This window comes from Leucoraja erinacea, chromosome 7 (assembly GCF_028641065.1).
Source record: "Leucoraja erinacea ecotype New England chromosome 7, Leri_hhj_1, whole genome shotgun sequence".
Taxonomy (NCBI): Eukaryota; Metazoa; Chordata; class Chondrichthyes; order Rajiformes; family Rajidae; genus Leucoraja; species Leucoraja erinaceus.
In genome coordinates this window covers 77,919,971-77,937,362 of record NC_073383.1, presented here as the reverse complement: position 1 = coordinate 77,937,362, position 17,392 = coordinate 77,919,971, and the positions used below count along the sequence as shown (strand labels likewise).

Sequence of the window (17,392 nt, the reverse complement as noted above, 5' to 3'; positions counted from 1 at the left end):
GCCCAGGACAGAGAGGTCGGATTCGGAATGGGAGGGGGAGTTGAAGTGCTGAGCCACCGGGAGGTCTGGTTGGTTTTTTTAAGCGCACCGAGCGGAGGTGTTCGGCGAAACGATCGCCAAGCTGAGTTTCTCCAGCATTTTTGTGTACCTACGGTCACAGGGAGGACGGGCAAACTCCACACAGGCAGCACCCGAGGTCAGGATTGAACCCGTGTCCATGGCGCGGTGAGTCAGCAGCTCTACCAACTGTGCCACTGTGTCACCCTCTCATGTTCTGTTCATTGACTAAATAGCTACGTGAAGAAAAAAAACACAGGGCTACACAGTGCAGAACAGATTTAAGGTCATAAGGGATAGTTTAGAATTAGGCCATTCGGCCCATCGTCTACTCCCCATTCAAACATGGCTATCTATCGCTACCTACTAACCCCATTCTCCTGCCTTCTCCCCATAACCTCTGACACCCGTACTGATGAAGAATCTATCTATCTCTGCCGAAAATATTCATTGACTTTGGCCTCCACAGCCTTGTGTGGCAAATAATTCCACAGATTCACCACCCTCTGGCTAAAGCAATCTCTCCTCTGCTCCTTCCTAAAAGAAAGTCCTTTAATTCTGAGGCTGTGACCTCTGGTGCTAGATTCTCCCACTAGTGGAAACTTCCTCTCCACATCCACTCTATCCAAGCCTTGTTTCTATGTATCTATGTATCGGGAACATGTTTCCTGCCTCTGGCGTGCCCAAACCGTTAATAATCTTACATGTTTCAATAAGATATCCTCTCATCCTTCTAAACTCCAGAGTGTACAAGCCCAGTCGCTCCATTCTCTCAGTATAGAAACATAGAAACATAGAAATTAGGTGCAGGAGTAGGCCATTCGGCCCTTCGAGCCTGCACCGCCATTCAATATGATCATTGCTGATCATCCAACTCAGTATCCCGTACCTGCCTTCTCTCCATACCCCCTGATCCCCTTAGCCACAAGGGCCACATCTAACTCCCTCTTAAATATAGCCAATGAACTGGCCTCAACTACCCTCTGTGGCAGAGAGTTCCAGAGATTCACCACTCTCTGCGTGAAAAAAGTTCTTCTCATCTCGGTTTTAAAGGATTTCCCCTTTATCCTTAAGCTGTGACCCCTTGTCCTGGACTTCCCTAACATCGGGAACAATCTTCCTGCATCTAGCCTGTCCAACCCCTTAAGAATTTTGTAAGTTTCTATAAGATCCCCTCTCAAACTTCTAAATTCTAGAGAGTATAAACCAAGTCTATCCAGTCTTTCTTCATAAGACAGTCCTGACATCCCAGGAATCAGTCTGGTGAACCTTCTCTGCACTCCCTCTATGGCAATGACAGTCCCGCCATGTTTCAATAAGATCCTCGCTTGTTTGGCACAATGTCACAATATCAAGGCCATCACTCATCTACCTGGTCAAAACCCATATCACTCACATTGGTTGCAGATCAATGTGAGGTGTAAATCCTTCTTCACAGAGAGTGGAGTGAGTGTATGGAACCAGCTGGCAGAGGAAGCAGTTGAGGCTGCTTAGTAATAACATTTAAAAGAAATTTCAAAAGAGAGACAGAGCAGTAGTTACCATGACGGAGAAAGAGAAACCAACACCTGTGCTGTGGAGTGGCACAGCTGTTAGAGAAGCTGCCTCACAGCTCCAGACAGCGGGCTCCATGCCAACCTCAGATGCCAACTGGGTAGAGTTTGCACATTCTCCCAGTGACTGCCTGGATTTCTTCCAGGTGCTCCAGAGCTCCAAAGATGCGTGTAATACGAAGGAACTGCACATGCTGGTTTAGACGTAGGGGCGGCACGGTGGCGCAGCAGTAGAGTTGCTGCCTTACAGCGCTTGCAGCACCAGAGACGGGGGGTTCAATCCCGACCACGGGTGCTGGAGTTTGTACGTTCTCCCCAAGAACGCGTGGGTTTTCTCCGAGATCTTCGCTTTCCTCCCCCACTCCGAAGACGTACAGGTTGGCAGGTTAATTGGCTTGGGTTTGTATACTTGGTACAAGTGTGAATTGTCCCTGGTGTGTGTAGGATAGCGTTAATGTGCGGGGATCGCTGTTCGGCACGGGCTCGGTGGGCCGAAGGGCCTGTTTCCGCGCTGTATCTGTCAACTAAACTAAACTGAATGCCAAAGATAAACTCAAAATTCTGGAGTAACTCAGCGGGTCAGGAAGCATCTCTGGAGAAAATAGGTCGGAAGAAGGGTCCCAACCCAAAACGTCACCTATCCGCTTTCTCCAGAGATACAGCCTGACCTGCTGAGTTACTCCAGCACGTTGTGTCTGTCAAAGATGTGTGGGTTGGTACATTACTTGGTAGCTGCAAACTGCCCATATGTGCGGTGGAGTGGTAGATCGTGGCATTGTTGATCACATTGTGGAATGAATGGAAGATGTGGAAATGTGCTGTTTGTTTGATGATTTTAGTTTGATGATGTTACAGAGCGGAAACAGGCCCTTCGGCCCGCCCAGCGATACCCGCTCACTAACAATATCGAGTTAGATAGAGCTCTAGGGGCTAGTGGAGTCAAAAGTTAGATAGTTAGCTCTAGCGGCTAGTGGAGTCAAGGGATATGGGGAGAAGGCAGGCATGGGTTATTGATAGGGGATGATCAGCCATGATCACAATGAATGGCGGTGCCGGCTCGATGGGCCGAATGGTCTCCTCCTGCACCTATTTTCTATGTTTCTATGGTTCTACTCGTAGGGTCGATTTACACTGATACCATGAAAACAAAACCAAGCCAATTAACCTGCAAACCTGCACGACTTTGGGGTGTGGGAGGAAACCGAAGATCTCGGAGAAAACCCACGCATGTCACGGGGAGAACGTACAGACGACAACCGTAGTCGGGGTCGAACCCCCGCTGTACAAGCGCTGTAAGGCAACAGGTCTACCGCTACACCACCATGCCGCCCTATCGATTGGCATTGACTTGATGGGAGGAAGAGCCTGTTGCCATGCTGTTTCGCGATATTGATTTTGCATAAAACTTGCAATGAAAGAACTGCATACTGCCATTAGCAAACAGCAGACTCACAACCCCGAGGCAGCCTTCATTGTTGCGGGTGACTTCAATCACTCCAACCTGAAGACTGTACTCCCCAAATTACACCAACATGTATCCTTCCCCACTAGAGTAGACAAGACACTGGACAAAGTTTACACCAATATGGCTGAAGCTTACAAAGCCATCCCCCTTCCCCACCTTGGACTGTCTGATCACCTCTCATTGTTCCTGCTCTTCCCTACGACTGTTACACAACTTAACTCTGTACCTTGGTGATTGCCAGTCACCCCACCCCACCCCCCTCCCCTGACACTCCTTCACCCAGAAAAATTGCCCTACTGCTACTGTATGTACATATATATATCTTACTGTTCCATTATTCTATGTTCGCTCTTCTGGGTGAGACGCTAACTGCATTTCGTTGTCTCTGTACTGTACACTGCACAATGACTATAAAGATTGAATCTGAATCTAAATCTGAATCTGATTTGAAAGAGCACTGGCGCAACATGGGAACATCGATTTATTTGTTGGAGCGCAGGAGGATGGGAGGTATTCTAAGGGACATGTACAAAATCATGAGAAGACCAGAAGACATAGGTTGGGGGGGGGAAGATTTAATTAGAACCTGAGGGGTAACTTTGTTTTGTGGATATATGGAACGAGCTACCACAGTAGGTTGTTGAGGCAGGTACTATCATAACGTTTAAGAGACATTTGGACAGGTACGTGGATAGAAACATAGAAACATAGAAATTAGGTGCAGGAGTAGGCCATTCGGCCCTTCGAGCCTGCACCGCCATTCAATATGATAGGACAGGTTGAGACAGTTAAGGGCCAAGCGGGTACGTGTGATGAGGGCATGTTAGCCGGTGTGGCCAAGTTGAACTGAAGGGCCTGTTTCCATGCAGTATGACGCTGTGACTACAGCCACCTGTCTACCCTCAGCGTTCGCTCCGACTACCTAGCCTGCTCTGCTCAAGTCTCTCGGACTTGACTGTGGGCTCAGAGTGAGGAGCACCATCCACAGCTGGCATTAACCTTACACGGACTAGGCTAGAATTGGTTTAGAGGGTTATGGGCTAAGTGGGCAGGCGGGACTTGTGTAGTTGTGTTCATTGGCTATATTTAAGAGGGAGTTAGATGTGGCCCTTGTGGCTAAGGGGATCAGGGGGTATGGAGAGAAGGCAGGTACGGGATACTGAGTTGGATGATCAGCCATGATCATATTGAATGGCGGTGCAGGCTCGAAGGGCCAAGTGGCCTACTCCTGCACCTAATTTCTATGTTTCTATGTTTCTAGATGGGTGGCATGTTAGTCGGCGTGGGCAATTTGGGACACAGGGCCTGTTTCCACGTTGTATGACTCTACGGGTTTGTTACCATGTGAAGTGTTTCCTGAATGAATTATCAGATTAACTTAAAAAACAATTATTCCAATAGACAATAGACAATAGGCACAAGAGTAGCCCATTCGGCCCATCGAGCCAGCACCACCATTCACTATGATCATGGCTGATCATCCACAATCAGTACCCCGTTCCTGCCTTCTCCCCATATCCCTTGACTCTGCTATCTTTAAGAGCTCTATCTAACTCTCTCTTGAAAGCATCCAGAGAATTGGCCTCCATTGCCTTCTGAAGCAGAGAATTACACACATTCACAATTCTCTGGGAGAAAAAGTGTTTCCTCATCTCCGTTCTAAATGGACTACCCCTTATTCTTAAACTGTGGCCTCTGGTTCTGGACTCCCCCAACATCGGGAACATGTTTCCTCCCTCTAGCGTGTCCAATCCCTTAATAATCTTATATGTTTCAATAAGATCTCCTCTCATCCTTCTAATGCCCAGCCGCTCCGTTCTTTCAACAAAGGACAGTCACACCATCCCAGGAATTAACCACGTGAACCTACGCTGCACTCCCTCAATAGCAAGTATGTCCTTCCTCAAACTGGGAGATCAAAACTACACACAATACTCCAGGTGTGGTCTCACCAGGGCCCTGTACAACTGCAGAAGGACCTCTTTGCTCCAATACTCAACTCCTCTTGATATGGAGGCCAACATGCCATTAGCTTTCCTCACTGCCTGCTTGCTGTACCTGCAAACCTACTTTCAGTGACTGATGAACAAGGACAACGGGTCTCGTTGCACTTCCCCTTTTCCGAACTTGACAGCATTCAGATAATAATCTGCCTTCCTGTTCTTGCCACCAAAGTGGACAACCTCACATTTATCCTCTGGAGAGGGGATTTGCGCTAACGCCAAACATTCTCTCCCGCTCGAACCTTCTTCGAGTCTTACCTGGAAGTCAATGGTGGCAAGGCGATCACCCGGGGCCGAGCTGTCAAGACCACCTCCCCCCGACTGGCTTCAATCACTATATTCTGCAGGGTGTTCTCCAGAATCAGCTCCAAGAGGTCGCTGATCTCGGGGAGTCTAGAAAGAGACGGAGATGGAAAAGAGGGAGTTTACCGATTGCCGAAATAAAGTTTAACGTTTAGTTTAGTAGACACAAAATGCTGGTGTAATGCAGCAGGACAGGCGGCATCTCCGGAACAAAGGAATGAGTGACGTTTCGGGTCGAGACCCTTCTTCAGACTGAGAGTCAGGTGAGAGGGAGGTATGGAGATAAGGGAGGGTGAGGTGTGAAAACGAGGCGTCAAAGCGGAAGAAGTCTAAGGAAAATGTAGAATAGATCGTTGTTAGTTATAAGGTGACAATGAAACATACAATCTAATCAAGGGAACAATGAGACTGGAGAACTAGGAAGGGGGAGGGATGAAGAAAGAGGGAAAGCAAGGGCTACTGTACTTGAAGTTAGAGAAGTTAATATTCATACCACTGGGGTGTAAGCTACCCAAACAAAAATATGAAGGTGGACAAAAATGCTGGAGAAACTCAGCGGGTGAGACAGCATCTATGGAGCGAAGGAAATAGGCGACGTTTTGGGTCGAGACCCTTCGTCAGACCCGAAACGTCGCCTATTTCCTTCTCTCCATAGATGCTGCCTCACCCGCTGAGTTTCTCCAGCATTTTTGCCTGCCTTCGAATTTCCAGAATCTGCAACTCCTCCTTAAATAAGCAAAGTATGAGGTGCTGCTCCTCCAATGTGCGCTGGGCTTCACTCTGAAGATGGAGGCGGCCCAGGACGGAAAGGTCAGCGTGGGAATGGGAGGGGGAGTTAAAGTGCTGAGCAACCGGGAGATCAGGTAGGTTGAGGCGGACTGAGCGGAGGTGTTCAGCGAAGCGATCGCCGAGCCTGCGCTTGGTCTCGCTGATATACAGTAGTCCACACCTGGAACAGCGGGTTTGGTTTAGTTTTATTATTGTCACCTGTAACGAGGTGAAGTGAAAAGCTTTTGTTGCGTGCTAACCAGTCTGTGGCAAGACTGTCCATGATTACAATCAAGCCGTTGGCAATGTACAGGTACAGGATAAAGAGAAACAATGAAATTCTTACTTGCTGCAAGCTTTGGAGACACATTAACGCGACAGCACAACAAATAAATGAAGCATAAATTGTCTGTTATTATATAGAAAATAGACAATAGACAATAAATGCAGGAGTAGGCCATTTCGAGCCAGCACCGCCATTCAATGTGATCATGGCTGATCATCCCCAATCAAGTACCCCGTTCCTGCCTTCTCCCCATATCCCCTGACTCCGCTATCTTTAAGAGCCCTATCTGGCTCTCTCTTGAAAGTAACCAGAGAAACGGCCTCCACCGCCCTCTAAAGCAGAGAATTCCACAGACTCACCACTCTCTGTGGGAAAAAGTGTTTCCTCATCCCCATTCTAAATGGCTTGCCCCTTATTCTTAAACTGTGGCCCCTCGTTCTGGACTCGCCCAACATCGGGAACATGTTTCCTGCCTCTAGCTTGATAATCTAATATGTTTCAATAAGATCGCCTCTCATCCTCCTAAACTACAGAGTATACAATCCAAGTCGCTCCATTCTCTCAGCATATGACAGTCCCGCCATCACGGGAATTAACCTTGTAAATCTGTAATTGTAGGTAAAGGATAAAGCTCCATCTACGAGCGCAAGAAATCGCAGCGTATTGTGTACGCAGCCCAGACTATCACACTAGTTAACGATCAGTTAGCGATCGTTTCGCCGAACACTTCCGCTCGGTCCGCAAGAACCTACCCTCCCGGTGGCTCAGCACTTCAACTCCCCCTCCCATTCCCAATCCGACCTCTCCGTCCTGGTTCTCCTCCATTGCCAGAGTGAGCAACACCGGAAATTGGAGGAACAGCACCTCATATTCCGCTTGGGGAGCCTGCATCTGAGGGGCATGAACATTGAATTCTCCCAATTTTGTTAGCCCTTCCTGTCTCCTCCCCTTCCTTAGCCCTCGAGCTGTCTCCTCCCATCCCCCAACCCTTGGGCTCCACCTCCTCCCTTTTTCCTTCCTTCTCCCCGCCACCCACTATCAGTCTGAAGAAGGGTTTCGGCCCGAAACGTTACCTATCTCCTTCGCTCCATAGATGCTGCTGCACCCGTTGAGATTCTCCAGCATTTTTGTGTACCTGCACTACTGTCTACCTCTTTGGTGACCCTTGGACTATCCTTGATTGGACTTTGCTGGCTTTACCTTGCACTAAACGTTATTCCCTTATCATGTGTCTATGCACTGTAAATGGCTCGATTGTAATCATGTATTGTTGGTCTGCTGACTGAATAGCACGCAACAAAAGCTTTTCATGTACCTCGGTACACCTGACAATAGACTAATCTGAAACTGAAAGGGGATAATGTTTAGCGCAAGATGAAGCCCAGTTGAAGATAGTCCGAGGGTCTCCAATATTAGTTAAGGGCCTGTCCCACGGGTATGCGACTCCATGCGGCAAGCACGACCTAAAGGGCCGGTCCCACCAGCATGCGCCTGCATGCGGCAAGCGCGACCTAACGTGGTCGCTTGAGCCATACGGCCTCGCGGGGCCGGTCCCACTTCGATCGCCGGAACCGTATGGAGTTGTGCGGAGCTGGTCCCGACATCGCGCGGGGCTCCGAAAAACTGACCGTGTTCAAAAATTCCACGCGGCAACGGCGAAAGGGTAGGCCAGAGCCGCTCTCTGCTGTTAGTTGAATGTGGACGGATGCGATAATGGAGGTAATGATGCTGGATAAAGGGTGTAATGTTTAGTGCATGATCTATTGAAATAAAGATTTAAAAGCGTGGAGCAAATGTCATGAATGATAGCAGATCAGATCCACTTCTGGGACCGGCACGCAAATAACCGCCTGGATGTGGCGCCATCTTGGATCCTTGGAAGCATCAATAGACCTGCAGCAAACAGAATCGCAGACAGAAGTGAGTTAACGTCAGCCAGGATATGCATGCACCGTCACCGTCTGAAAGAGAATGAGAGACACGACATGCTGGAGTCACGCAGCGGGAGAGGCAGCATCTCTGGAGGAGGAATGGGTGACGTTTCGGGTCGGCAACCGCAGTTCTTTCCCACACATCTGAAAAAGAACGATGAGTTAACCTACTGATGAGCGCACGCACACCGGGCATTCCCTCTTCTCCCCTCCCCCGCTGGGATGAAGGCGCAAAACCTTGAAAGCACGGACCATCAGATGTTTAATGTTTTATGTGTCATTCCTGACTGTCACTGTATGTTGTTGTTGTCACTTGCAGGCGGAGCACCAAGGCAAGTTCCTGTATGTGAATATTTGGCCAATAAACTTATTCATCCATTCATTCATGCATTCAATCATTCATTCATTCATTCATTCATTCATTCATTCATTCACTCAAGAACATCTTCTTCTCCATTGTTATCTGGCTCTTGAAATAACCTCCCTAAGAATGAATTTCTCGATCTTCCAATCTACCCAGTCGCAGCCCTTGTACTTTTTCTTAATCTGCACTTTCTCTGCAGCAGTAATGCTATATTCTACACTCTGTGCTGGAGCAACTCCGTGGGTAGGAAGTGTTTGCTCTAACATAGATCAGAACAGCACAGCAGTACAGAACGCCACAGGTGATCCTTTTTCCCTATGGCTATCAATCTGTACAAATCCTCCCGCTACTGTCATCGGGTAGACTGACTCCCCTCCCTTTCCCCACCCCCCCCCCAAAAATCTTTGCACATCCCCAATCCTGGACTTTCCGCTCGTTACTTTAATTTCACGTCTCATGTACCTTGTTGTGTTTTAGGTAGATAAAAATGCTGGCGAAACTCAGCGGGTGAGGCAGCATCTATGGAGCAAAGGAATAGGTGACGTTTCGGGTCGAGACCCTTCTTCAGACTGATGTGGGGGTTGGGGGGGCGGGAAGAAGAAAGGAAGAGGAGGAGACAGTGGGCTGTGGGAAAGCTGGGGGGGGGGGGGGGGGGGGGGGGGGAGAAGGGAAGGAGGGAGAAAGCAGGGACTACCTGAAATTGGAGAAGTCAATGTTCATACCGCTGGGGTGTAAACTGCCCAAGCGAAATATGAGGTGCTGCTCCTCCAATTTACGGTGGGACTCACTCTGGCCATGGAGGAGGCCCAGGACAGAAAGGTTGGATTTGGCAGACCAATTTCCATCCTGAGATAAATAAAGTTTTTGATCGTCCGGACGAGACGACCTGAACATCTGTAGCGGCGACTGGAGAGTTCAAGGCCCCGACCACGGGTGAACAAAGCAGGAAGATGACTGAACATTATTGCTTTCCATCGCAGTGAAGAATGCTGATTCCACTGTGGTGGATGTTTGTGTTAAATTCGATTGTGTTTAGTGCTCTCTTTACTTGTACGGCAACTCAAATATCACTGTACCTTAATTAACTTGAAGTTCTATCATATCGTATTGCTATCAATATATCACTGGAACAGGCCCTTCGGCCCTTCATGTCCCGTGCCGATCATGATGCTAGTTTTTTATCGCTTACCTTTTCAGGTGTTGCCGTCGAGCGAGCTGCTCTTCGATACGAATTGCATTCAGAGACACCTGCCCCTCTTCCGTGAGTAACGTTTCATCCAAGTCAATGCTCTCCGCAATCGTGGCCTGCTTGGTGTCTGAGCTCGCCGGATCAGATAGGATCGACCCTTCCTCAGGCCCTGCCAACTGGGTATAGTCCTGCCCTTGTTCACCGACGGAGAGCATGCTCAAAGCCTCCGCCTCCGCCTCGGCTAACTTGGCGTTCTTTATAGCCAGCTCTTCGCCTTCCTCGCTCCAGAACTGCACAAAGTACGGAATGGGTTCGGTCGACTGTGCAGCCAGCACCTGCTGAAAGGAAAAGTCTTCCAACAGGCACCTTCAATAAAAACCAAAGAGCTGTCAGCATTAAATCTAGAAACTTTGAAACATAGAAAATAGGTGCAGGAGTAGGCCATGCGGCCCTTCGAGCCTGCACCGCCATTCAATATAATCATGGCTGGTCATCCAACTCAGTATCCCATACCTGCCTTCTCTCCATACCCCCTGATCCCCTTACCCACATGGGCCCCATCTAACTCCCTCTTATATAGCCAATGGACTGGCCTCAATTACCTTCTGTGGCAGAGAATTCCAGAGATTCACCACTCTCTGTGTGAAAAATGTTTTTCGCATTACGGTCCTAAAAGATTTCCCCCTTATCCTTAAACTGTGACCCCTTGTTCTGGACTTCGCCAACATCGGGAACAATCTTCCTACATCTAGCCTGTCCAACCCCTTAAGTACTGTGATATGCGAGCAGGACAAATCGGCGCCCCCTGCCTCTGCAGATGCTGGTTTACACCAAAGTTAGGACACAGAGAACACTGGAGTAACTCAGCGGGACAGGCGGCATCTCTGGAGAGAAGGAATGGGCGACGTTTCGGGGCAAGACCCTTCTTCAGACTGAGAGTCAGGGGAGATATGGCATAGTTAAGGGCCTGTTACACGAGCATGCGACTTGCATGCGGCAAGCGCAACTAAACCGGAAGCGGGGGCCGCGCGGGGGTCGTGTGATCCCCGTACAGGAACTGTCCCATGAGCATGCGCCTGCATGCGGCGAGCACGACCCAACCGGAAACGGGGCCGCGCGGAGGTCGAGTGAGTGACGTGAAGTTTGAGCGAAGTCCGCGGGAAGTTCACACGTGACGTACGGCGTCAAGACGCTGCGTACGCCGTCAAGACACGGCGTACGACGTCTAGACGCTGCGCACGCCTGTCGAGGTGGTGCGTATGGCGTCGAGGCGGCTGCAGGCCGGCAGGCCGTTGCCGCGCGCAATTTTTGAACACGGTCAGTTTTTCGGAGCCCCGTTCGATCGGGACCAGCTCCGCACAACTCCATATGGCACCGGCGATCGAAGTGGGACCGGCCCCGCAAGGCTTTATGGCTCAAGCGACCACGTTAGGCCGCGCTTGCCGCATGGAGACGCATGCTCGTGGGACAGGCCCTTAAGGTGCGAAAACTACAAGTCAAAGCAGACGATGCTGTGACCAAAATGCAGAATGGTTCATTGTTAGCTGAGTGGAAGGTGGCAACGAGGCATACAAGCAGTAAAATTAATCAAAAGGACAGTGAAACTACTCAGGTGGGGGGGAAGACAGAGAGAGAGGGAAAACAAGGGTTCCTTGACGTAAGAACAAATCAATCTTCATACCGCTGGTTTGTAAGCTGCCCAAGTAAAATATAAGGTGTTGTTCCTCCAATTTGGGTTGGGCCTCAGGATGAGTTACTCCAGCATTTTGTGTCTATCTTCGGTGCCTCCCAGCTTGTAGCTTTGAGTCTCCAGATTCATCGCCCCGTATTTAACAAGGCAAAATATTAACAACTTTAATGGCCTTCGCCTTTATTGCAAATCAGAGACCCACACCACCCTGGCCATGCACTCAGATGGAAGGACTTAAATCGGCCTCCTACCGTGCCTTGGGATGGTCTGGGCGTCTAAAATGCAATGGAGATTCAGCTCAAAAGTCCGAGCGGCGACAAAGTTCACACTTACCTCAGAACCGTAGAGAGGATGTCGGTCGTAAGTCTCCTGTCGTCTTTAGAGGCAAAAATCAGGGGGTCCGTGCAGGTATCGGCCCACTTGCCCCAAGACCTGCCACCGCTTCCAAAAGGCGAAATGCCCGAGAGCGGCGCTGAAATAAGGTTTCTGCCAAAACAGAATTTAGTGAACAAATTATTGTTGAAAAAAAACCATAGGACATAGGAGCAGAATTCGGCCGTTCAGCCACCACGTGTCTGCTCCGCCGTTCAATCATGGCTGATCTATCTCTCCCTCTCCAACCCCATTCTCCTGCCGTAAGAATGCAGTGAGAAAGAACTGCAGATGCTGGTAAAATCAAAGGTAGACACAAAATGCGGGAGTAACTCAGCGGGACAGGCAGCATCTCTGGAGAGAAGGAATGGGTGACGTTTCGGGTCGAAACGTCACCCATTTCGTCTCTCCAGAGATGCTGCCTGACCCGCAGAGTTACTCCAGCTTTTTGTGTCTACCTCCCATTCTCCTGCCTTCGCCCCATAGCCTCTGACACCCACACTAATCAAGAATCTGTCAACCCCTGCCTTAAAAATATTCATTTACTTATCATCCACAGCCGCCTGTAGCAATGAATTCCACAGATTCACCACCCTCTAAAGAAATAACTTCTCATTTCCTTTCTAAAGGTAAAGTACATCCTTTTATTCTGAGGCTGTGCCCTCTGGTCCTGGACTCTCCCGCTAGTGGAAATATCCTCTCCACATCCACTCTGTTGTAAGACCATAAGACACGGGAGCAGAATTAGACCATTCGGCCCATTCAATCATGGCTGATGTATTTTTTCTCTCAACCCTATTCTCCTGCCTTCGCCCCGTAAGCATTGAATTGGATTCCTTTCTTCCCAAACTTTTGTTACTCTGTTATATGACAGTGTGTTCCAGTACATGGGGGCACACCGGCTCAGCTGGCATAGCTGATGCCTCACAGCGCCAGAGACCCCAGTTCGATCTTGACCTCGGGTGCTGCCTGTGTTAAGTTTGCACGTTCTCCCTGTGAGCGTGTGGGTCCCATGCGTGTGCTTGGGTATTATCTCAATATAATCGCTTCGCCCAACACCTCCGTTCAGTTCGCACTAACCAACCCGATCTCCCAGTGGCCCAGCACTTCAACTCATCCTCCCATTCCGAATCCGACCTTTCTGTCCTGGGCCTCCTCCATGGCCACTGTAAATTGGAGGAGCAGCGCCTCATATTTCGCTTGGGTAGTTTACACCCCAGCGGTATGAACATTGACTTCTCCAATTTCAGGTAGTCCCTGCTTTCTCCCTCCTTCCCCTCCCCTTCCCAGCTCTCCCACAGCCCACTGTCTCCGCCTCTTCCTTTCTTCTTTCCACCCCCCCCACCACATCAGTCTGAAGAAAGGTCTCGACCCGAAACGTCAGCTATTCATTCGCTACACAGATGCTGTCTCACCCACTGAGTTTCTCCAGCTTTTTTGTCTACCTTGGGTATTATCTCATATCATTAGGACATGCAGGCTTGTATGTTAATGGCCCTGCGTAAAAGAAAGCCTCAAATGTGTCGGGAGTGTGTGGAGAAAAGGGATAACATCGAACTAGTGTGAACGGATGGTTGATGGTTAGCAAAGACAAGATGGGCCAAGTTTCAATGCTGCATCTCCAAAACTAATGAGAACCTGAGAAATAGAAGCACGAGAAGTGCAGACAGCCCCTGAAACCTGCTCTGCTATTCCTAAGTGACAGGGGCAGTATAAGGCCATTCGGCCCATTAAGTCGACTCCACCATTCAATCATGGCTGATCTATCTCTCCCTCCTAACCCCATTCTCCTGCCTTCTCCCCCTAGCCTCTCACACCCTTGCTAATCAAGAATACATCTATCTCTGCCTTAAAAATATCCACTGACTTGGCCTCCACAGCCGTCTGTGGCAAAGAATTCCACAGATTCACCACCCACTGACTAAAGAAATCCATCCTCATCTTCTTCCGAAAGGAACGTCCTTTAATTCTGAGGCTATGACCTCTGGTGTAGACTCTCCCACAAGTGGAAACATCCTCTCCACATCCATTCTATCCAAGCCTTTCACAATTCGGCAAGTTTCAATGAGGTACCCCTTCATCCTTCTAGACTCCAGCGAGTAGAGGCACAGTGCCATCAAACGCTGATCATATGTTAATCCATTCATTCTTGCATACCATTCAACATAAGGGCTGATCTTCCATCAACGTTACTTCTCCTCACTTTCCTCATATCCTCTGCTCCTTACACTGGCTAGAAATCTGTTGATCTCAGCCATGGATAAGCTCACCAGCTGACACTCCACAGGGCTTTGGTCTCAGTATAAATCTCACCAAGAATTTTAATTCGCAATATGATCACTTCTCATTCCTCTAAATTCCAAATAGACAATAGATAATAGGTGCAGGAGTAGGCCATACGGCCCTTTGAGCCAGCACCGCCATTCATGGCTGATCATCCACAATCAGTACTCCATTCCTGCCTTCTCCCCATATCCCCTGACTTCGCTATCTTTAAGAGTTCTATCTAATTCCACAGACTCACAACTCTCTGTGTGATAAAGTGTTTCTTCATCTCCGTTCTAAACGGCTTACCCCTTATTCTTAAACTGTGGCCCCTGGTTCTGGACTCCCCCAACATCGGGAACATGTTTCCTGCCTCTAGCGGGTGCAAACCCTTAATAATCTTATATGTTTCAATAAGATCTCCTCTCATCCTTGTAAATTCCAGAGTATACGTCCAGCCGCTCACGGCCCTAGCGAGACCACATCTGGAGTATTGTGTGCAGTTTTCGTCTCTTAATTTGAGGAAGGACAATCTTGTTATAGAGGGAGTGCAGCGTAGGTTCACCAGGTTAATTCCCGGGATGGCGGGAGTGACATATGATGAAAGAATGGATCGACTGGGCTTATATTCACTGGAATTTAGAAGGATGAGAGGATATCTCATAGAAACATATAAAATTCTTAAGGGATTGGACAGGCTACATGCAGGAAAATTTTCCCGATGTTGTGGGGGTCCTAAACCAGGGGTCATAGTTTAAGAATATGGGGTAGGGCATTTCGGAATGAGATGAGGAAATGCCTTTTCACCCAGAGAGTTGTGAATCGGTGATATTCTCTGCCACAGAAGGCAGTGGAGGCCAATTCACTGGATGTATTCACGAGAGAGTTAAATAGAGCTCTTAGGGCTAACGGAATCAAGGGATATGGGGAGAAAACAGGAACTGGCTACTGATTTGGGATGATCAGGGATGATTGGGATGATTGAGAGAATGAAGCAGCTGGGCTTGTACACTCTGGAGTTTAGAAGGATGAGAGATAGTCTTATTGAAACATATAAGATTGTTAAGGGTTTGGACACGCTGGAGGCAGGAAACATGTTCCCGATGTTGGGGGAGTCCAGAACCAGGGGACCACAGTTTAAGAATAAGGGGTAAGCCATTTAGAACGGCTGATCATCTTTTTCCACACAGTGAGTTGTGATAGGGCTCATAAAGATAGCGGAGTCAGGGGATATGGGGAAAAGGAAGGAACTGGGTACTGATTTGGGCTGATCAGCCATGATCTCATTGAATGGCGGTGCTGGCTCAAAGGGCGGAATGGCCTACTCCTGCACCTATTGTCTATTGTCTATTGATTGGCCATGATCATATTGAATGGCGGTGCTGGCTCAAAGGGCGGAATGGCCTTCTCCTGCACCTATTGTCTATTGTCTATTGATCAGCCATGATCAGATTGAATGGGAGTCCTGGCTCAAAAGGCCGAATGACCTACTCCTGTACCTATGTTTCTATGCATGTGCTTTTCTAAATGCTTATTTACCGTTGCTTTATAGTACCTGCTTGATCTACCTCCTCCGGCAGCTCGTTCCCATGCACCCACCACCCTTGTCCTACCTCATGATGTAGTGCCTGGAGACGTCGGACGTGAAGTTCTTGTGATACTCCTCCATGGAGTGAGCTCTGGCCGTGACCCCCAGGTGCAGCAAGAAGGCCTGCGGTGGCTTCGGCTTCTTCCACAATCCGGGTGGGAGCTTCTCCACGTTCCGGCCTTCCCATGTCTCCGCGATCTCCTTGATCGGAGGCAGGGTCTGCGCACAGCAAATTGACATTTTTGACCACTGTATTTTGCTTGAACTTTAGTTCTTTAGCACGCTTCCCAAGATGGCGCCCGACCCCAGGCGACTGTTTGCGTGCTCGTCACGGAAGCGGAGCTGCAGTTACGCATTACAGTCGCTACACACGTTTAAATCTCGACTCCCACAGCAACACTTCTTATCTATGATCTACTTCAACTCTGTACACTGTAAATGGCTCGTTTGGAGTTTCAGAGTCATAGAGTGATACAGTGTGGAAACCTTCGGCCTAACTTGCCCACACCGGCCAACATGTCCCAGCTACACTAGTCCCACTTAACCATGTAACCCTATAACAATTACAGCACGGAAGCAGGCCATCTCGGCACTTCAAGTCCGTGCCGAACATTATTTTTCCCTAGTCCCATCTACCTGCATTCACATAACCTGTGCCTGCGCTTGGTCCATACCCCTCCAAACCTGTCCTATCCATGTACCTGTCTAACTGTTTCTTAAACATTGGGATAGTCTAGTTTTAGTTTGGTTTAGAGATACAGCGCGGAAACATGCCCTTCGGCCCACCGGGTCAGTGCCAACCAGTGATCCCCGCATATTAACACCATCCTTTTCCCCACAAAGGATGATTTTTACATTTACCAATTAACCTACATACCTGTACGTCTTTGGAGTCCCAGCCTCAACTACCTCCTCTGGCATCTTGTCCCATACACCCACCACCTTTTGTGTGAAGAAGTTACCCCTCAGATTCCTATTAAATATTTTCCCCTTCACCTTGAACCTAAAGCCCCTGTCCCACTTTCCCGAGTTACTCACAAATTCTCCCGAGTTTTCCCCTTGATTCAAACTCGGAGATGCCAGCCGCAGGTACTCGGGTCTATTTTTTGTTACTCATGGATATTTTTCAACATGCTGAAAAACCGGCCCCACTTACCTGATGCCCCGAGTACCTACGGCTGACATTACGAGCCGCTACGAAATATCTACCGACTCCTATGGCCTCCTACGGATTCGCGAAGGACTCCTACGGACTCGCGACGGACATTCTCCGAGTTTGAATCAAGGGGAAAACTCGGGAGAAATTGTGAGTTACTCGGGAAAGTGGGACAGGCAGGGGCTTAAGTCCTCTGGTCCTCGATTCCCCTACTCTAGTCAAGAGATTATGTGCCCATCTGCGCCATCTATTCCTCTCATGATTTTATATGCTTTGCGATCACGTATTGTCTTTCCGCTGACTGCATTGCTCGCAACAAAAGCTTTCTCACTGTACCTCGGCACACGTGACAATAAACTAAACTGAACTAAACTAAGCCTGGAGAAATTGAAAGATGGCTTT

At 48.9% G+C, this 17,392-nt stretch overlaps 1 protein-coding gene across 1 annotated transcript in view; it reads right to left on the bottom strand.

Moving 5' to 3' along the window:
* The window catches only part of cfap65 (cilia and flagella associated protein 65), a 218,878-nt gene that overhangs the window by 23,602 nt on the left and 177,884 nt on the right, over positions 1–17,392 (bottom strand). The window contains exons 27-30 of the mRNA XM_055638826.1: positions 15,860–16,053; positions 11,943–12,095; positions 9,920–10,285; positions 5,337–5,471 (exon numbers count right to left, since the gene is read on the bottom strand). Of these exons, the coding sequence (XP_055494801.1) occupies positions 5,337–5,471; positions 9,920–10,285; positions 11,943–12,095; positions 15,860–16,053 (848 nt within the window). The remainder of the gene's footprint in view (positions 1–5,336; positions 5,472–9,919; positions 10,286–11,942; positions 12,096–15,859; positions 16,054–17,392) is intronic.